Genomic DNA, 21,723 nt, shown 5'->3' with positions numbered 1-21,723 from the left:
TAAGGTAAGATTAATGTTTCACCCTGATAAAAAAAAAGATGATTGTCTTAATTATCTGGAAAGATATGAAGCAAATTATTAGTCCGACCTGTCAAGAAGGGAAAGTGAGAGGCGATGGGATTTCTATTGGTCAAAGAAGTTTATTAAAAGAGCTAAAAATGACTGCTCTTGCAAGTGAGGATGTAGGTGTTTGTGTGGCTGCACCGTGTGCACACACACCCTTGACATATTCACAGATAGCAGGTTAAGAGAGCCTTTTGTCTTAAATAACAGCAGTTAGCTATTGCCTAAATTAAGGCTTCCTGCTGTGGTGGCGGCTTTTGTTTTTTTTTGTAACCACGTGGTTCAAAGTTGTTATAAAGCACTTGGAGGTCGGCAAATACACATAAGAGCAAACACCTCTGAGCTCTGCAGACACCATGGATGAGAACACAGAAAGTGTCGAGTCGCAGTCCACTGAGCCGACTTCTGCAAAAGGTACATCCATGTTCCTGAGATCTTTGTTTCATTTTCATGTACTGTATGTCATTTCAGCAGCACAGATCTAAACTCACCAGATGCAGGTTATTTTTAACTCGTCCGCTGGTTTTTCTCAGTCGTCTTATTTGTAGGACTTGAATAATTTGCACAAGCAAAGAGTCTGAGGAGGAGATGTTGGTTTAAAATAATAGATCATAGGCTGCTCTGGGCTTCATTTGAGATTCTATCAGGGAGATGAGAGAACTGGTGTGTGGTGCTGTGGGCCGCTTTAGTGTGGTTTGTGTTAATCATTGATCAAACCAACTGATGCCAGCGGCAGACAGACGGAGAAGTGCAGTGGCTGTCAGACACTCTGCCCTCCATTCGCTCCCATTCTCCTGTTTTCACTCCAACCAACGCTCTGCCGCGTGTGTTTCAATCTTGTGTGTGATCCCATTACAGCAAATGAGTTAGAGGAAGCTGAAGAGGTCGTAACTCATGTTGTAAGATACCTGCGAGGGCTGTGCATGTAATTAACGTGCCAAATGTAATGTTGCCTGATTGATTTACTGCTGTTCATTCTGCCAAGAGAGAAATGGTCAAATATTAGTTGTGGAGGAATGAGGAGCTGGGTTCTCACCAGTTATGGGCTGTTGTTGTGTGTGTAGCTTGTAAATTCTCCATCTGCAGACCCTGTCAGTTCAAAGCTGCAGAGTTGTGTGTGAAACTGTGTGTGTGCGGATGTATGTGTGTGTGTGTGTGTGTGTGTGTGTGTGTGTGCCAGTTTGGATCTGTACTATTTAAAAGCCACTTAAATCAGAGGGGTGTGTGAGCGAAAGTGAGGGAGGAGCCTTGTGCCTCACGGAGCTGAGTCACTCAGTGGTGGTTCTGCCTGGGAAGATCGCAGGGAGCCTAAACTCAGAGCTCTTCTGGGACACACACACACACACACTCCCTCTCTCTCTCACACACACACACACACACACACTCACATATACTGTGGTCGCTCACTGAGGATACGATACGCTGCACAGCTGCTTTCCTGTCTGTCTCCAGCTCTGGGTGAGTTCATCCACTGGGATTTTTTAAAACTTCACAGAAGACTTTCTTTATCTCTTCCCTACTTTCTCATCTCTCTGTGTGACGCTTCACTTTAATAGATTCATTAACACGATTGTCAATGATATTCTTGTTTTAATCTTTAGAGATCAAGCAGCAATAGAAGAGCGCATGGTCATGGTTTGGTTCTGGATAAAACAAGCGTGCACGCTCTGATGTTGACCCACTCTTTTATCTGTTGATTTATGACAATGTGTCAACGTCGCAATGTTTACACTCTCACACTGGCTGAGCCTTTAATATAATAAATAGCCAGTATATGTAAACGGGCTCAGGCAGGTCACTGCGCTCCATAATTTCTGCCCTTTTGTACTTCAGACATGGTGTAACAGTTGCAAGCTGATTTATGGCCTGTTAAAGAGGGAAGCATGAAGGGCTCTTTGATAAGAAATTCATCGCCTTTTTCTCATGCCCCCCCCCCAACGTTTTGCTGTGCAGCTGTGCAAAAGCCACCGAGATGATCATTAATATGCCGGCCCGGTTATTATGAAGAAGCAGAATTGGTTAAAGGAAAGTTCTCTCAGACATTCCTTGTGATCCGTGTGTCGTGCCTGTGGGAGCCCGAGAGGCGAGAGGACAAAGCCTGTGTATTGAATCTGTGTGAGAGACACTCCTCTCTCTCTGCCATGGTGGCTCCATAGCTGGTAGGGCGGGGATACACTGCACCGGCGCACACAGACAGGTGTGTCTTTTGTGTGTTTTTGTTTTTTCGGCTCCCACGCTGAAGTATCGACTCACTCTCTGCCAGAGGGAGTTTGTGCCGAAAGACGGGACGAGCGTGTGACGTGAGACGCTGTCAAGATACAGGTTAGACGGTCTTATACAGTCAGCTGACGACGCTTCAGGGAGACTGGGATGTCACAAGACTGAGGTAGAGAAATGTCCTGCTGAACGTGTACTTTGTTTGGCTGAGTGGAGATTAATAGAAGTGTGCACCTGCCCACCTGCAAAGCCACAAGGACTGCTTTCTGCTTGCTTTTGAATATTTATTGTTAAATAGCTCACATTAAAGCCTGGTTTTGGCTGCACGGCTCAAGGGTGGTGATTTCAGTGTTGGCAACCTGTCCGCCACTTTGGACAGGATTGAGATGATTGCCATGCAATTTTTTTGCCACTGATACTTCAAGTGGGCTCCCAGAAGATGATGGATGGTTTAGAGATGAGCTTTATTATCATACACTGAGCTGAAGTGGGCTTGATTGTACCAAATTTCAATGGCTGTTTTGGTGTTTTTGCTTGGGTTCAGAGTTCAACCAACAGACCTTGCTTTTCCCCGAAGCAAAGGAAACTATTTTCGGCACTAGTTGTTGGAATGATTAACTATTTTCAGACACAGTTTGTTTTTTTGTTGCAAGGAGAGTTATTTGTGCCAGAGTGGTACATTCCTTCAGTCCAGTCCTTTGCCGGGTTGAGCTGCATGGGGGGAGGGTATCTGGGGTGGCGTGAGTGTGATGTGTTTAATGCTGTAGTGCCACAAACACTTACTGTATGCAATGTAACCTGATGAGCCCAGGTGAACAACAGGAGGTGGATCCTGCTTTGTGATTGTCTTTGAGAAGGAGAATACGCTTTTAGGGACACAACTCTGTGTTACTGACACTCACACACTCAGGGGAGATGGTGTTCATGGTGATAGATATGAACAGGGGGTAATAATGAAAGCAGAAGTGGCTGGGTGTCTCAGCAAACCAGAATCCTGCAGCGGTCCGTCTTATCTACAGTGTGAATGACGCCTGACCTTTTACCAGAGCATTTTCTTCTCATTTGCTGCCATGCAGTGTTTTTTTTGGGATTTATCGAGATGGAGGCATGATGCCTTTAGGCGCAGTTCGCTCACTGGAGGAATAAATTTAGCATCTTCCGAAGGTAACAACGGGGGTAGCGGTTGCCATGACAGCACGTCTCGTCATCCCTCGCAACAAGGACAGAGGCAAAAAGGTCGAGTCTCGGTTAGACTCATCACCAGCTCCTCGTTTCCTGGATCGGCGTAGCGAGCAGCGTTTCGGTTTCTGTGCAGTAGCCGACAAACCTGTGTGTGTGTGTGTACAGTAAACAGACTTGTCATAACGTCACTCAGGATGTACAACTAATGGTATGACATCGTATTTGACACGAGTCACGCTCATCATCCGTGCTAATCCTCGACCATCAGAAGCTCCCGTTGTGTTTACATCAACAAGTTTGAGCTCCTTTTCCTCCCCGTCACGGATGGAGGAGGAGAGTCAAAGTGTTTCAGCAGGGTGGTGGCTGATGGCTGCTTTTAATTTACTGTACACGGCGGTCTGTCACTTGTGCCAAGCCAGTTTTTAATGACAAGATGCCAGGAGGAATGTGTTACCAGGAGCTTTAAGTTCCTGCCAGAGGGGAGGAAGTGGAGCTCATGCTGTTTTTACTGTAACAGAACAGTTTGCTGCTTTAAAGAGCACCAACTCAAAATCTTTTTTTCTGCACAATTGACTGGTGGATGGACGGGTACATGCAGGTCCAAGCCAAATATACTTCCACATATCTATACTTGTATCTCTGCTAGCATATCTTATCTAACACTAACACTTAAAATACCTGCAGAACTCGCTCTGGTTTGAGTGAAAGTGCAGCACAAAATCTTTCCAAGAATATTTGTCTTATGTATAATTTCTAGTCAAAATTAATCTCTTTCCACTTAAAATAAGACTCATCAACTAAAAATTAACTTGTTTTTAGACCATTTTCACTTTTTTCAAACAAATTTTCACTTGAAATAAGTAGAAAAACCTGCCAGTGAAAGCATGTGCTTGTAATAAGAAAGAAAAATTTGCTCCACTATCAGATTTTTCTACTTATTTCAAGTGAAAATATGCTTGAAAGAAGTAAAAAGTGTCTAAAAACAAGCTACTTTTTAATGTGACGAGTATAATTTAATTTGTTTTGACTAGAAGTGACATTTTGACTTGAAATAAGACAAATATTCTTGGTAAGATTTTGAGTTTTTGCAGTGCAGAGATGAGAGGTTTACAGCTGAGGGACTGGTGGTGTTTGACACAGTTAATAACAACCCACGGTGGAGACAGAGCCAGGCTGCGGAGGGTTGGCCGCCCCCCTGCAATCTTCCAGGAAAAGTGCCATACATGGAGTGCAGACCATATGCAGGGAACCTCACTCTGAGCCATATATGTACTGTACGATATGGTCTCTTAACTCCTCGGTGGATGTTTCCTCGTAATCTCTTAATGTGGCTGTGAGGGAAAAAGCCAAGTAGGTAATCAAGTGAAATTCCTGAGGTGCCGTCGTACAGAATTGATCGGTAATTTCGGGGTGCGTGTTTTAGAAAAAGTCTTGCCCTCCCAAGCAACAGCGTGTGACCGTTTCCAGTCAGACAGTTGCTCATGCTGATGCCTTTAATTACGGTCAGATAGTCAAAAAATAGAAACAGCAAGTACATGATTCTGTGGTAAGTTTTTTTTCTCTTTCTGTTTCGGGATTGGTAAGATAAAGATCATTCTAGAGAAAAACAGGGGTCCAGTTATTGTAAAGTGGCATTCCTACGTGATGGGAAAGATGATGCTTTTAGTGAGAATAATATAGTACTGTTGGGAAAGGGCTAATTGCTGAAGAGTCACTTGTTGAACAGGATAAAGAAAAGCTAAAAAGTTAGTGAATAACTATCTTACACTTCCACAATTTAGCCCACTCAATGATGGTGCTTTCAAGTGCTGATGCTCTCAGCTATTTTTGGATAAAAAGTGACAGGCTATCAAGAAATGAAGAAGACCTCTTCTCAATGATTCATGCTGGACAAGATGGAAAGTTTCTCCTTCCCTATTAGCATCAGCGAGGGCCAGAAAGAGGACAGGACTCTTCTGTCTGTAAAAAAAAAAAAAAAGTGACATCGCTGCTGCATGTCCTTTATGATTGGAGAGACAGAACAGACTCTGTATGTTAAGTCTGTATGTTTCACAACTTCAGGAATAGGTTGGGTCGCACTACACACAGTGTTTGTCCATACAAGTTAGTCAAGCGCAAAGCTACATTGATTTCTGCATCCCCACCTATACATCAGTGCCACTTGTTAAATCACACACACCACCCTAAATGGAAACTAATGGACTAATGGCTTGTAAACTAATGAGAGTCCAGGTCCATATATGGGTATTTGCCTAACTGGGCTTGCATATGTGTGGAGTGAGGTCAGATAAAAGGTAGATTTCTAAAGGCTATTCTGTAAACACTGCCATTTTGTGTCTGTCGCTCCATTGGATCTTGGATCAGTCTGTCTGCTCTATCTAAACACTGATGCTGTACCATCTGTGGCCAGCTGGTTGGGAGAGGAGAGAGCCTCCCTGGTGTTGATCATCAACCGGATCGTTGGCTGGATAATCAACTCAACTGTCTGACAGTCTCTAACAGTTAAACCGCAGCTGTTAAGCATAAGCAAATCTCCAGCAATTAATACACTATAGTATAAATATCCTGTGGTTTTCAGTGAGAGCAGTTACTTAAAGAACCGTGTCTCTCCCTGCATGTGATGTGACACTTTTTGCAAAGAGGGCCAGATTTGGTGAGGTGAAAATGTGTGGGGGTTGACCATTCAGCCTGACATCCTTTGAGCCATTAACATTAAATGCAGATTAACTATTTAATACTTTTTTTTTTATTGCAAATGGCATTCTTTTCATTTCTTCACATAGAATTTAAATAAATCTTAACAAGTTTTTACCAAAATTACTCTGCTTTTCATATTTGAAGACCACATAAAATGAAGAAAAAGTCTGTCTGGAAACATTTGAAACATTGCATATAATATTTTATATTATATTATATTATATTTTAGAAATGGGCTGGAAAGGGTCAAGGGTCTCGCAGCTAGAGTGCGTCCACAGGTCTGCTGCCGTCTTCTGGTGAAATATACAATAACTTTTTATTGTACGTGTTTTGTTTTGTTTTTGTACGTGCTGGTGGGCTGCATATTATTGATTGACTGCGAGCCGGTGGGAATTTGAACACAGGCCGCAATTGGCCCCCAGGCCGGACTTTGGACATGCCTGCTCTTGGGGGGTTGGAAATGTCTGGTTTGTTGTGAATTTGAGTAATGCAAAACAAAGTTGTAAAGATTTTTATTTTAAATTCACATGTAACCTTAAGTAGTAAGTAGTAAAAGTAAGATTAATAATTAATTGGGAATATGAATAAATAAATACCGGGCAGCATGGCCATATGCCTGCCATATGCTGAATTTAGCAGACATTTACAACTGAAAATGCTAAATAACTCTTAACAATGAAACAAATATCAAACCTTTTCTAAGCAGATACAGGGATACCATCGGCTCGTGCGTTATCATTTAAATACCAGTCATAAAAAAAAAAACACAGAGGCAGTATCAATGAGATCCCAATATGAACTGTTGTGGTACTTTGTATGGGAAGTTGTAACAATGGACCTGCCAGAGAGTTTTTGTTAATTGTTGAATGAATGGATTGGTTGCCTGTCAGTCATTTTCTGTCATTTCTATACTGCTGTATTATTGACTGTGAAATTGATCTCTGTTGTAACGGGGATATTTATTCTTTTCCTGTGTCCCTCAGCTCTCGGCAGCAGCCCGGTGAGCAAGCCCCGCGACCCTCCCAGCGTGCAGGCGTGTCTGAATCGGGCCAACCGTGCGACGACCGACAGGAGCAAGGGAGGAGGCGTCAATGGAAGAAGCCCTGGCTGTAGGCCTTGGCTGCAGTCTAAACCACAAGGTACATTACAGCATGGAGAGTCATCATCAACCAAACACTGTGTAGTGGGAGTGGTCAGAAAACACACAGTGTGATTGATAGTGTATCGGTCTGAGTCACACAGGAAAGCAGTGACATGTAGGGACTTAGTGTTCAGTCACCTTACTCTGTTGCTCTGTTGTTGTGTTACATTATATAATCAATAATCTAAGTCGTGCCTGTGGACATACAGTTTACTATACGGCTGTGCACATGCTCAGGAAGCAGTGAAAACAGGAGAGGAGTTATTATTATGTAAGTGAGGCCGGGATGAGTGAACCCTGAGCCCGGTTCCTCTTTTATTTGAGCTGAGTTAATCATTCTTCACAGATTGGACACCACAGACTAAGACAAGAAGGAATGTGATTATTATTACATACACATGATTTGAGAGAAAAGTGAAACTGGTTTCACTCTGCCTGCCAAAGCTGGACAGCTTGTTAATTTTCAAGTTGCGGTCGTTTTAATGGAAAACTCTGTTATTCTGTTAATTAATGATCTGTTGGAATGGCTTATACTGCCCCCTTTAGGTTTTACTTTGAATTACAGTTCAATATCCCTGTCTTCTCTCCTCTCTCCAGTGCCTCCAAAGCCACTGCATCTTCACAGCCCGGTGACGGAGTCCTTATCCCCGTTGGGTCGCGGCCAGAGAATACCCTTTAGACCAGCCATGGAAGAAGAGGGAGGAGGAGGAGGAGGAGGAGGAAGAGGAGCTATGAACCGGGAGAGAGCCAGGGACAAACACTCTAAAGTCTCAGACCTCATCAGCCGCTTTGAGGAGAACAGGTAGATAGCACTTTGCTCTTTAAAAGTGCAAAAGCTCAAAATCTTTCCAAGATATTTGTCGTATTTCTTGTCAAAATGTCTAATTTCTAGTCAAAATGAATCTCTCCACTTAAAATAAGACTCATCACCTAAAAATGTACTTGTTTTTAGATCATTTTCACTTGTTTCCAACTAATTTTCACTTGAAATAAGTAGAAAAATCTGCAATAAGACAGAAAAACTTGCTCCACTATCAGATTTTTCTACTTATTTTAAGTGAAAATATGCTTGAAAGAAGTAAAAGGTGTCTAAAAACAAGCTACTTTTTATGTGATGAGTCTTATTTTAAGTATAATGAGATTTGTTTTGACTAGAAATGACATTTTGACTAGAAATAACACAAATATTCTTGGTAAAGTATCTTAGTTTTTGCAGTGTGGCTTATGCTTTTTATGCTGACTCTTTGCATTATCACTCCCTCTCCCTATATGACTGCCTTTGCAGTTTTTCTTGCAGCAGTGTATTTGGTTCTGGTTGAACAACTCCTCACCTACGTCACTTAATAGCTTTTGTAATGAAGTGACCCCACTCTAGCTGTTGTAATCACAGCCACGGAAAAACTGTTCTCTTTCCTCATGTTTCCTACACCGGGGCTATTTCAAGGAGGGGGGGAAAAAAGCAGAAGTCCCTCGATTAAACTCTTCAGCCTTGACTCATTGATAGTAGCTCAGACAAGAGCTGTAGACGGGACGAGCAGAGATTAGCCCCGTGCTTCACAAGCCAAGCGTTAGTGAAGGGAGGGAGAGGAGGAGGAGGAGGAGGGGAGGAGGGGGATGAAAGGAGATTTGTACCGGCGAGGGGGAACACAGCCACTCATTCAGTTGTGGGACGCGACTCAGTGTTGCGAGATGAAGCCCAGGAGAGCAAGGTAGGATCTCTAGCTAACTGAAATGTCCACACTTTGATGTTGTTGTTGCCTCGTGGTTAAGATGGAGATTTAAATCCTCTGTAGGCCTTTACTTTTACACACACTCTTTAATGTTGAGTCGTCTAATTCCAACATAAGGGAGATTTCTGCAGGACTCACTGATGTATTCCCCTCTTGTTTTTGTTTTTTTTAAGCTGTTTTATTGCAAGTTATGTAAGTTTTGATTGTAGCTGCAGCCTCAGATATGTGAGAAGAGGCCTGTTGATGGTGGCTAGAGGCACAACAATGGTGCCCTTGTCCCCGACTGCTCATACAGTAAAGAGCCCAAAAATATTCAGCACTGCAGCACTGCCACTACAGCTTCACGTACTCTAAATACCAAATCTCTGGTTTGGATCTCTGAAAAGAGAGAATTACAAAATCCCCGGGCTTTTACTCCACACCTTTCATCACATTTTTTTTCTCTAAATGGGGTAAATCAGAGTGATGTGGTGTAACTTTGCCATTCAAGACTGTTGGGGATTAGCCCTCTAGTGGCCCTGCAGCAGAAAGGAGGAGAAAGGAAAGGCCCTGTGCAGCTTCTGAGAACAGAATTAGCCTACTAATATACTAATCTGGTTCACATGGCACTTGGCTGCCTTAAAGGTGCCGAGACTCACTGCCACATGGCACAAGACGAGGCTGTTCTTAAACCTTATAGTCTAGTTCCGCCTGTTTTGAAACAGTCATGTACTGGAACACTTTACATGCAAAGAGGAACTGCCGGATGCACCTTCACACCACAAAGTGAAGTTGTGTGTGTGTGTGCGTGGGGTGTATGTTAGTGTACGTGTGTGTGTGTGTTTTTTTTATCCTATGAGAAAAATCCCCCACTCAGTTTAATCGTGGTGTCATTCAGTCTTTCTGTGAGAGGTGATGAGACCATCTTTTGTTCAGAGTTAAGCCCCTCAGGTGGCCGACAGCCCAGAAGTGATTCATCTGTGGAGTGTTTCACCAGCCTGTTGTTGTTCCTCTATTTATACCTACTTCCTGTTTCAACCGGACAGTGACATTCAATGCAACAGCGACTGTTGCCGAAGCTAAAAAATCACCCGCTCGTTTACAGGTTTTTTTTGTTTTATCTTTTTGTGCAAGGATAGAATCGGATTACAGACAAATTGGATTTCTTTTTTTTTTTCTTTCTTTCTTTTTTGTTGTTGCTAGAACTGATGCATGATGATTCTCAGTGCAGGAAGTTTTGCTTAGATACCGATACAGAAGATACAGGAGCTGTTGCTGCAGCACTGGAAGTCTGGAGGGTCGTTTACAGGGAAACAGCTGGACTGACTGCTGGTAGAGGATGTAGAGCAGCTGAATGGTGACATTGTACGTGCATGTGTGTGTGTTGCAATGTACAGTATGTGTGTGTTTGTTTTAATGTGTGTGTGTGTGTGTGTGTGTGTGTGTGTGTGTGTGTGTGTGTGTGTGTGTGTGTGTGTGTGTGTGTGTGTGTGTGTGTGTGTGTGTGTGTGTGTGTGTGTGTGTGTGTGTGTGTGTGTGTGTGTGTGTGTGTGTGTGTGTGTGTGAGTTAATTTGGTTTCCATCCCTCTGCCGTATTTCAAAACGTCTTGTGCAGAGCGACTGCTTTTACCATTTCAATTTCAATCATGTTCAAGCAGAGAATGAAAGTGATGTTACAGCACGATTTATAAAACAGGCTCTGCGTGTGTGTGTGTGTGTGTTTGAGTGTGTGTGTGTGTGTGTTTGAGGTTGTGTGTGTGTGTGCTGTAGGAAGTAGGACAGCGTGGATCTCCTGGGAGTGGAGTTGTACCTCTCCTCCTCCTCCTCCTCCTGTCCTCCTCATTACTTTACCTCCATTCCTCCTCTGCATTACAGCAGCTCTCTGCAAGACAGAGGGAAGTTTGTGCAGTTTGTGCATCTCCACAGCTTTATTTTTAACTCTCACACTCGCATGCAAAAGCTCTCACCACTGCCCCACACTCCACTGATCAACGCCTCAGCTAGAGAAGCAGCGACTAAACCAGCCTCCTCTCTCTTTTTTTGTTGTTCTTACTCTCCTTTCCTCTCCTCTGGGGAAGGTTTGCCATCCACTTACCTCTTTCTGTGCTGACCGACTTCCCTTTTTTTCCCCTCCTCTGTTCCTGCAGCAGCACAGAGAACAAGAGAGACAGCTCACCGCTCAAACCTCAAATCAGCAAGTCGAACAACTGCAGCCCGGCCCACCGCCCCTACCAGAGGCAGACGGAGAGCGGCAGGAATCAGGAGAACCACCACGCTTCTTCCACGCCACCGGCCACCTCGCCGCACAGGGATGATGAGCACAAACCGGAGGCGAATGGGGTGCTAACGCAGATGGAGCAGGACAAGGAGAAGGAGAAGGAGAAGGAGGAGGACAAAGAGGAGTCGGAGAGTGAGAGTGCGAGGATAGAGGAGACCGCGGCGGGGCTGCTGGTAAATGGAGATATGGGGGACGGGAGCGCAGAACAGGATGAGGATCATTCGTCTTCTCCACAGACGGACAGGACTGATACAGAAAGCCACAATGAGAACGAGGACAGCGAGACTACAACAGAGACTAGCGAGCACAGGAACGAAGAAGGCAGCGCAGACCAGAAGGTACAGTATACGGACTGCGGGTGGATTATTATTATTTTTTCACACGTTCTGTTTTTGTTAGTGATGTATTGACAGAGGCGTCAGGTTGCTCTGCCTCTGCAGTCTCTGATAAACAAAGCGTCAGCACTTATTTAAGCCCTGAGGTGTCAGCACAATTAAATCATGTGAACCGCCTCAGCTCTGGGTCAATCTAATATTGTGAGGATTGAGTTACAAGGGAAGAAGCGTGTTGCTGTTCCTCAGTGCTGGTGTTATTTCCAGTGAGGGACGAACATATGTCAAACGTTTGAGCAGCTGAGTTCATGTTTTAAACCCCCTCCCCCTCCTCCTCCTCCCCTCCCGTCTCCTGTTGGAAGCCCATGGGCCCTGCTGTTGTCTGCAGATTATAAATATCCCAGGTTCTGATCAATCTCTGTCTTCTCAGTGCTGAAAGCAGCCACGCAGTCACAGTGGTGGTATGAGAGAGAGGAAGAGCCACAGTCAGTCACCTGTAAAATGTTTAGTCAAAACAACATATGTTTTTTTAATTAGTGTCGTTGACCTTACCTTAACTTTGGTGATGAAATTTTTTTCTTTTTTGTTTTGGACTCTGAGTCACTGCCTGTTCTCAACATGACGAACCCAGCTGTCAACCAGGAGGACACATGATCAATTAGTCTGGATTAGGTTTGAGTGGCTCTGTCCTCAAATCTCATTTGAACGGCGTCTGTTTGTGTTACTTACTTACCAAACAACATCTTTAACCTTTCAACTCGGCCAGGTCAGAGGGTTTTATACATGTGTGGGAGTGTAGAAGAAAATGAAAGCACGTATACAGTAGGCTAACACCACATGGAAATGCTCCTGGATGCAAATCATGAGGAAAGTGATGATTTCTATCACAATATGTCAAAGTGTATAAAACAGAGTTAAAGGTTTCGCTCATAGTAATGAAACTACAGAGGATATGTCTCTTGAGTCTGCAGCTTCTCTCAGCTGTGCAGTACATTGTGGGATGTTTCAGGTCCCTTTTTCTTATTGAGGTCAAGAAGTTCCTTTACTAATAAATTACTTGTAATATCAACATCAAAACTGAAAATATCTAAGCATTGTATTCACAACTTGTCTCTGCGCAGAAAATATCAAATGGACAATAATATTATTATATTAGAATCTCTCAGTGCATCAGTGCATGGCTTAAGCAGATTTTTTTGGTTTCAGCTTTTCAAGGTTGAGCTTGTTTGAACAAGTTTTTCTATTCAGTTGGGTGGAGTATCCAGGTTCCTGACCTAAGGGTGGTGCTCCTTTAGTGGGTGGCTCGATAAATGTCAGGGATCATGCTGAAAGAATTACAAAAAGAAGGTTAAAACAAAAATGTGCTGCACAAACGTATATTTGAGGTCACCTGGGCATATTTCCATCTGGACTGAAGTGGGGTAGTGAAAGTGAAGTGGCACTTCACAGTAAATGTACTTGACTGATGTTGTACTTGCCACCACGCCGCTGCCCTGTGGTTCTACTTATATAAAAACCATGGGATGTAATTCTCCGCTGACCTGTGTCCATCTGAAAAATACGATGAAGTGCATTTTTCTTCATCTCAAACATGTCACGCCTCATCACTCAGACACACACCAGAGAGCCCTGGATGTATTGAGGAATGGATTATGTGGAGATTTGTGAGGCCAGTTGCTCTCAGGCCGCTCACGCCAACATTTGATGCTGCTTTTTTTTTATTCTCGGCTGCTTTCGTGGTTTTGAATTGTATAAAAAATGTTTCCATTGTTACGGTAAAAGCCTTCTGACACGCAACAAACATGCCACTTTGTCATGTCTGTGTGCTTGTGGGAGGATTATGAGACTTTACTGATTGTCTGTCACACTACTTGACCCCCACACAGAGTTCTGTTAGACGCAGTGTCTTTGTTTAATTTGGTGTCATTTCCCTTCTTCCATGTTTTCATTTCCTGTTCTGAGGGCCCCTTGCTTCACCACAGGCCGGCCCACTATCAGCCTTGTGTTAGTGACACACGCATGCAGACGCACACACACCAGTGTTACATGCTGCGTTATCACTCTGCTGCCCTCACACAGTGGACAAGTCGCTGAGGTGCTGAACCTGAGTCAAAACAAAACTTGCACGATTTGCAACATGCAACGTGTCTAATAATGACTTAAAATGACACCTGAACCAATCAGGAACTTGCAAGGGGAGAGGGACGGGAAGCCACGATCTGCAACGACAGTGATACAGGAATAAAAACTGAGTTGAATCGAAATCATGAGCTTGTTCCACACTTCTGCATTACTTTCAGCTCCATTTTCTGGTTAGAAAAAAAACAAAAAAACATGTGGGCCCCATTCTTCTTCAAGCTTTAGCTGACAATAGTAATTCCTCATCATTAGAGAAGTATTAGACTGAAACGGTCATTATGCTGCCTGCTAACTGTATGACCGCGCTGCTGTAAGAATGAGATCACATTCACACCTCACTAATCCATTAATGATCACAAGTTATTTGAGATTCCTCTGTGCTCCCGTATAAAAAAAAATCCACTAATGTGAGCTCTTTTTCTTTTCTCCCCAGGAGACCAATGAACAGAAGCTGTTTAAGATCGCCAGCGAGCTCTTGCAGACGGAGAAGGCCTATGTAGCAAGACTCAACCTGCTGGACCAGGTGAGGAACTCAGTGCTTCACTTCTCTGTTCGGACCATGTAACATAAGTAAAGGGATTATATCCCACAGTATTGAAACAATGATGTGAAACCCTCAAGCCACGTTATGTGTATGAATGTATTTTTTATTGCAAAATGCTACTTTCCACACTCCCATTCGTCTCCTTACCTTACCGGTGCCATGTTGTGTTGTGCCTCGTCAGGTGTTCTGTGCAAAGCTAATGGAGGAGGCCAACAAGGGAACGTTCCCTGTGGATGTGGTGAAGAACATCTTCTCCAACATCTGCTCCATCCACGCCTTTCACAGCCAGTTTCTGCTTCCAGATCTGGAGAAACGCATGGGAGAATGGTGAGCCTCAGCCCAGAGATGGGTGATAATTGTAGGGTAATGTGTCTAAAAAAAACTGCTGTTGCTGATGATGATAGCATCAATTATGTTCATTCTGAGTTTTTTTCAGACCTACACTGCAAAAACTCAAAATCTTTCCAAGAATATTTGTCTCATTTCTTGTCAAAATTAATCTCTCTCCACTTAAAATCAGACCCATCACCTAAAAATTAACTTGTTTTTAGATCATTTTCACTTAAATAAGTAGAAAAATCTGCCAGTGAAAGCAGGTTTTTTGTCCTTGCAATAACAAAGAAAAACTTGCTCTATTATCAGATTTTTCTACTTATATCAAGTGAAAATATGCTTGAAAGAAGTAAAAAGTGTCTAAAAACAAGCTATTTTTTATGTGATGAGTCTTATTTTAAGTATAATGAGATTTGTTTTGACTAGAAATGACATTTTGACTAGAAAGAAGACAAATATTCTTGGTAAGATATTTGAGTTTTTGCAGTGTATAAACAAACTTGCCTCCTCTCTCCCTCCTTGCAGGTCGTCCACCCCTCGCATCGGAGACATCCTGCAGAAACTCACACCCTTCCTCAAGATGTACGCAGAGTATGTGAAGAATTTCGACAAAGCCATGGAGCTGCTCAAACAGTGGACTGACCGTTCGCCCCAGTTCAAGGCCATCATCCAGGAGATACAGGTACTGTACTGTACTCTATGTACCAGAATCCATTTCCAGAAAAAACAGCTTACAGTAGGTGTTGTACTTAAGTTAAAAAGCACCGTTCTACTCAGTATTGGAAAGTTTTGTGGTTGAGTTTAAAAATATGTTGCAAAACCTTTAAAAAAAAGAAAGATTTTAATTATTTTTGGTTGTTTTGCGACAGAGTCAAGAGGCCTGTGGCTTCCTGACGCTTCAGCATCACATGTTGGAGCCTGTGCAGAGAGTCCCTCGATATGAGATGTTGCTGAAAGACTATCTGAAGAAGCTGCCTCAGGACGACCCCGATCGACGAGATGCAGAAAGTACGTCAGTCCCTGAACGTCTCCCTGAAAACCGTCAGTTTAATTTCACTCAGGCTATACTTAGGTAACTCATCTTTCTTTTTTTCAGAATCATTAGAAATCATTGGCACAGCGGCGACTCACTCCAACAGCGCCATTCGGAAATCCGTGAGTAGATGTTTTACACTATTTTCCTTAGACTTTACCATCTCCACCAACACATCGACACTTGACTTGACTAAAATAAATGTCCCCCGTCCTCGTTTAGGAGAATCTGAAGAAACTGCTGGAGATCTACGAGATGCTGGGAGAGGAGGAGGACATCGTTCACCCCTCTAACGAGTTCATCAAAGAGGGACACATCCTGAAGCTGGCAGCCAGGAACACCTCGGCCATGGAGAGATACCTCTTCCTGGTGAGAGAAACAGCAAATCATAAAAAAAAAATACATTTCCTCCTCTGACAAAGGGCACTGCAGGGAAATATACCGAGAGCACAAAGCTCCACCTGCATCAGTCAATTGAAACAAGTGAATCATTTCATACCAGGACCACCTCTGTGTAAGCGTACACCGAGGGCACATGAGCACATCTCTCAATTACTGGGATTACCAGATGATGTGATTATATTTTGGCTGTTTCTTATTAGCTTCAGGCTGAATCTCTCCCACCGGTGTGATTCAGGTCACCTGCAGAGCTCAGGACTGCCCACGGTGGAGGAAAGTAGCGCTAAACTAAACTACAGCAGCAGCAGCCGATCCGTGCTCTAACATGCACTCTCTATCTATGTTCTTCTTTTGTCCTACCAGTTCAACAACATGCTGCTGTACTGCGTGCCCAAATTTAGCCTGGGAGGGACCAAGTACACGGTGAGGACGCGGATCGGCCTCGACGGCATGAAGGTCCTGGAGACGTCCAACGAGGACTACCCTCATACCTTCCAGGTGTCGGGGAAGGAGAGGACACTAGAGCTACAGGCCAGGTAGATACAGTACACACAGAGGAATTTAAAATTTTAAAATATAAAAACAACCTACAGTTTTATTGCAAAACCCTGTAAAAAGGTGCAAAAAGACGCCGCCCCCTCCCACACTGAGGAATGTAATTGTATGTAATTTGGACCCTGCACAGTATAATTTCACTTATATTTGGAAGACCACCTAACTTAGCACACCCAAGGTTCATTTTTCAATCTTGTAAACCTCTACATAAACTCTGACCAGTTAATTGCCACGTTGGTGTAACTCTGGGTTATAAGAGGAACAGGAAAACAATTTTTAATGTTTATTCCGACTGTGTTTTGTTTTTTTTCCCTCTCAGCTCAGAGCAAGACAAAGCCGACTGGATTAAGGTACGTACACTACAATCACAATGATTTTCAGATCATCTTACTGTGCAATTATACGAGACTGAATGTCACTTAGGATGAGTTCCACATGAGTCTGATGTCGTTTTTTGTGTGTTTTATTTCCCTGCAGGCTTTCCAGAATACCATTGAGATCTTCCAGCAAAAGAACGAGTCATTCAAGAACGCGCTGAAAGACGCGGAGGAAGTATCGGTCAGTGTCAAAACCATCAGCGTCGTGCAACATGACACATAAACCTGTCACCACTCCTTTCCTGTGCTGTCATACTGAGCATGTTTTTATTTTTAACATAGAAAGCAGAGCTGGGGAAGCGTGCGCCACGTTGGATACGCGACAATGAAGTGACAATGTGCATGAAGTGTAAAGAGCCTTTCAATGCTCTGACACGGCGGAGACACCACTGCAGAGCCTGCGGCTATGTAAGTAATCTTGACGTTGTCGTGCCATGCATAATGCATATAGAGTAGGTGGATGAGAGAGGGAGAGCGGCGCAGTGGGGGAAAAACCTCACGAGCGTAACTGGAAACAAACCAAGTGTTTTTTTGTTTTTTTTGTTACACATTCACAAAGTCTGAGTGTGTCTGTCTTCGTCACACATGTTGCGATGATACCTGTAGCGCTGACGGAGATTTCCTCTTCCCGTTTCTCCTCTCAGGTGGTGTGCTGGAAATGTTCAGACAACAAGGTGGCGCTAGAATACGACAGCAACAAGACCAACAAAGTCTGCAAAGACTGCTACTCCATCCTGACCGGAGAGGCGGTGACCGAGGGCAAGAAGAAGGGCATCCTGGAGGTAAAAAGACTTTGATGCACAGACGATGTTAGGATTCTTTAAATGAGGGGGTAAATGAGGATATACAGTGTTGGGCACGTTACTTTTAAAATGCAATTAGTTATACTTACTAGTTTAAAAAAGCAGAAGACTAGGAGTGCTGCCTGGAACTATGGGATTCTTCTGTTAAGATGGTCCTCTTTGGTGAAGACCTGGGTCAGTAGAAAAAGAGAGAAAATACCAAGGCACTCATCCTGAATAAAAATATTAAAATGCCTTTTATTGCATTAAGGGCCAAACATAGTAAAAAAGACGCTTTGATGCGTTCCTGACGAATGCGTCGAAGCATCTTTTTTTTTACTATGCTTGGCCCTTAATGCAATAAAGGCATTTTAATATTTTTATTCAAGATGAGTGCCTTGGTATTTTCTCTTTTTTTCATAGTTACTTTCCACAAAAAACTAACCAAGTTACTACATTATAAAAGTAACTAATGACCAGGAAAAGTAAGTATTGCGTTTCTTTTTAAATAAAATGCTCAAATATGTTAATTTACTTGGACTCCCTTAACGCCCTAACAGACAGGCAGACTGAGTGAGTTGGTTAGTTGCATGATATAATCCAGATAAGCTGCCTTTTTCCAACTAGTTGATGAACTGAAAAAAAGTGTATATACTGTACACTTTAACGGGTGTATTACTTAGTGATGGGACCTCTTGAATCAAGTAACGGCAAGTAACGGTAACAGCATTATAACAGGGGAAACAGTAATTTATTTGATTACTCGTTACTGAAAAAAGAAGCAGCGTTATTTTATGACGCTGTTATTCCCATCACTGCTGATACATAAGTATTGGTTTGTATTAACTTGTGGTCTCTCTCCTGGTGCAGATCGAGGCAGCTCAGTTCTCAGGCAGCAGCATCATGTGTGGCTTCCTGCAGTACTGTGAGAAGAACAAACCCTGGCAGAAGGTGTGGTGCGTCATCCCAGAGAAGGAGTGTCTGGTGCTCTACCTCTACGGAGCTCCGCAGGTAAAATGGCAACAAAAAAAAAATACAAACCAAAGATTTGATCATGCATACAAACTATCCACATCCATATAATGTAATAATAACTCTTCATCCCACTCCCTCCCTCCCTCCCTCCCCAGGATGTGAAGGCCCAGTGTACGATCCCCCTGCTGGGTTACACTGTGGACGACAGCACCCGGCCCACGGACGCTCCGGCCAGCTTCCGTCTCTCCCAGTCCAAGTCTGTCCACAACTTTGCTGCTGAGACCGAGGAGCTGAAGCAGCGCTGGCTCAAAGTCATCCGAGTGGCGGTGACAGGAGAGGTGCCAAAATGCCCGCAGACCAACGGCAACAACACAAACATGATGGACAACAACAACACACAAGAGGCGGGGGCTGATAGCTCATAAGGCCCTGCGCCATGTCTCTGTGTGTGTGTGTGTGTGTGTGTTTTTTTTAAAACAAGCAAACAGCGGACAGACTTTTTTACAAGCAAAAAATGCTGTTGGGTTGTTCAAGAAGGACAGGACGTGCAGGTGTGTTGGACTGCACAAACAGAATACAAATGCACACTCACTCATTGACGTCTGAATCAAGCTAAAGTGGAAAAAAATCAGTGCTGGATAAGCTGCCCTTTTCTTCATCGCTCTCCTGGTTTCTCTCATAAACGCAGCTTTGGATTCACTGCTACAGTAGAGCTGTGCTGGATTACTAAAGGACATCTCTGGTACAATCAACACTAGAGCAGAGGGGCCTCAGGACTAATCAATCCCTCACACAGGCACTATTAATAAGGACAGCTCCAACTCAGCCTCCCTGGACCTCCGTCAACTGCTCTCGAGCCGGTGGACTACAGTACCTACCACAGACTTTGCACCGGGCTCTGCACAGGATGTGAATCAAAAGTTTGCTGGTGCTGTTATCTCAGCTCTGTGAACATGTACAATAGCCTACAAATGTTTTTTTTTCTTTCTTTTTCTTTTAAAAAAAGGAACTGTTGTGTTTTTAATGTACAGAATATCAGTCCCAAACTTTGTTTCTATAACAGAAAATCATCTAAGAATGATATAAAGTATTTACAGTATTTTCCCCGCCCTCTTGTTGTTTGCTTGAGAAGATGATCTAGTGGTTGTGGTTGGACTAATAATGAAGGTCTCATCTCGCTCTCTCATCCCTCGGTGAAAATAAAACTACTTGTCTAATCAAACTTTGAATCCTATAGCGTTGGGCAATAAGGATTAAGTCATTCTCTTAGTCATATAGTGCTGAGGCATAATGTTTTGTACAGACGTTGTGATGTGATCAAATTTGCAGAACTGCAACTGAGAAAACCACTTATAGATAGTTAAAATAACTAGATACGAATGTCTGTTTTAGGCTCAAGTAGTTCATTAAAAACCTGACCAATCAGCTCACTTCACCACATTGATGCAGCATTGATTCTATGTAAATCCAGTACTGCAATAAGAGAGTCCTACTTATTGACAGGGGATTGGGTGATAAAGATGGGGAACCTGTAGGAGGTTGAACTGCATCAGAAGTTGAACCCTTTAACAGTTAAGCTTGGAAAAGGATATATCCTACAATTCCCATAATGCAACTCATTAGCATCTTGCATTAAACTGTTAAATCCCATCGTTTTTGACATTACTGTCAAAAGATATTAGAGAAATCTGTAGAAGTACAGATGCTTTTGTAGGAAGTGAAGCTGACAATTGCCTCTGGTTTTATTGTATTATTTTGTCGCCCAACCCTATGGCCTTCACAGTGCAATGTCACATAACAATCATCTATTCTAATCCGCTTTAGTAAGTGATGGATGAAAGTCCTTCATGTGAAAAACTGAGGATGAACTATACCCAGCAGTCTTGGGATGTAGAGAGAGAGAGAGATGAGCAGGGACCCTCATTATCTTTGTGTGGCGGACGGTTTTTACTACTTAAGACGCAAATGCAGCACAATCACAGATAATAGCAAGCTGGCTCCAGACATGTAAATGTGTTTTTAAATGCTGTAATTATTATTTAAAAGTAATTTATAGAAGATGACGAGCATGATCTGTTAAAAGTAGCACAAATTCGTTCCCCCGACTGTCCACTAAGAATAAGTGCAGTAGGTAGATCGTATTTTTCTGAGAGATGTTTTTTTTTTCGTTTCGTTTTCTTTCCACTAACCTATCAAACACCTCGGTTCTTCAGTGCGACAGTGTGTGTCACGGCGCTGGATGGACTGTGATGGAGCGTGGAGGGAGGGAGGGAAACGTGCCTATGTTCTCCACAGTGAGCGTCTGCGTCTTTTCACATGGTCCCAGCATTTGCAGAGCTCCCACCTTCTCTACTCCATCGCTGGTGCTCACCACTCTGAACCCCCTCCTCCTCCTCCTCCTCCTCCTCCTCCTCAGTATTCAAGTAAAATAACTCAGAGCACAAACCTTCCCTGTCTGTAAGATCTGAATGTATATCCAGATTTTTAATGTGTCCTTGCATCCCCTCCCCCAAAGGTTTGAGAATCTACGCACTTTACAGTCCTATAAAGTGTACATTCAAAGAAATAAAACAATATTACATTATGATGATTTATGTGCGTCTAGTTTGTTTGGAACATGAATTTTTAAAGCTTGACTACTGTCATTGTGATGTTACTTTCACAAAGAAACATCTTGTTTTGGTTCCTTGTTTTGCTTCTCCTGATGAGTAGATAATTCAGCATGAGTCACTGCAGACAGACGAGACTAAAAATAGGTCAGTAGTCGCAGTTTGTCAGAAGCGGCTGACGCTCCGAAGACGACGTAAGTGACGAAGTGAGACCCTAAAGAGTTTTCTAATCATGCAATCTGCAGACTCATCCAACTGCGTCATCAGACAATGTCCCCTCTTAATCATTACCGACGTGACTTTCTGTGATCTTTATGAACTAGACAAGTGTTTAACAGATATAGAAAATGTTTATTTT

The 21,723-nt window shown here is 43.2% G+C and overlaps 1 protein-coding gene across 3 annotated transcripts; it reads left to right on the top strand.

The window, feature by feature from the left end:
• The first annotated feature begins 395 nt into the window (after positions 1-395).
• Positions 396-21,343, top strand: fgd4a (FYVE, RhoGEF and PH domain containing 4a). 3 transcript variants are annotated; one of them, XM_083973605.1, is made up of 17 exons: positions 396-477; positions 7,143-7,298; positions 7,898-8,102; positions 11,157-11,625; positions 14,192-14,281; positions 14,484-14,629; positions 15,161-15,317; positions 15,505-15,643; positions 15,732-15,790; positions 15,891-16,037; positions 16,431-16,603; positions 16,942-16,972; positions 17,100-17,180; positions 17,282-17,407; positions 17,644-17,781; positions 18,652-18,792; positions 18,912-21,343. In XM_083973605.1, exons 1-17 carry the CDS (start codon positions 420-422, stop codon positions 19,179-19,181), a joined length of 2,586 nt encoding a protein of 861 aa, XP_083829731.1. In that variant the 5' UTR covers positions 396-419; the 3' UTR covers positions 19,182-21,343. The 3 variants fall into 3 exon arrangements, with proteins under 3 accessions (XP_083829731.1, XP_083829733.1, XP_083829732.1); XM_083973607.1 differs by lacking the exon at positions 396-477 and adding an exon at positions 2,033-2,222; XM_083973606.1 differs by lacking the exon at positions 396-477 and adding an exon at positions 2,308-2,385.
• The last annotated feature ends 380 nt before the right edge of the window (positions 21,344-21,723 follow it).

Source organism: Trachurus trachurus, assembly GCF_905171665.1.
Source record: "Trachurus trachurus genome assembly, chromosome: 6".
In the NCBI taxonomy this organism is placed as follows: domain Eukaryota; kingdom Metazoa; phylum Chordata; class Actinopteri; order Carangiformes; family Carangidae; genus Trachurus; species Trachurus trachurus.
The sequence above is the reverse complement of the archived record's forward strand: the minus strand, read 5'-3'. Positions and strand labels throughout refer to the sequence as shown.

Excerpts from the sequence above, each read along its gene's own strand:
- fgd4a (XM_083973605.1), top strand. The coding sequence starts at position 420 with ATGGATGAGAACACAGAAAGTGTCGAGTCGCAGTCCACTGAGCCGACT. Across the intron at positions 15,318-15,504 it reads CCATCATCCAGGAGATACAG|AGTCAAGAGGCCTGTGGCTT; the intron begins GTACTGTACTGT and ends GTTTTGCGACAG. Across the intron at positions 16,973-17,099 it reads ACAAAGCCGACTGGATTAAG|GCTTTCCAGAATACCATTGA; the intron begins GTACGTACACTA and ends ATTTCCCTGCAG.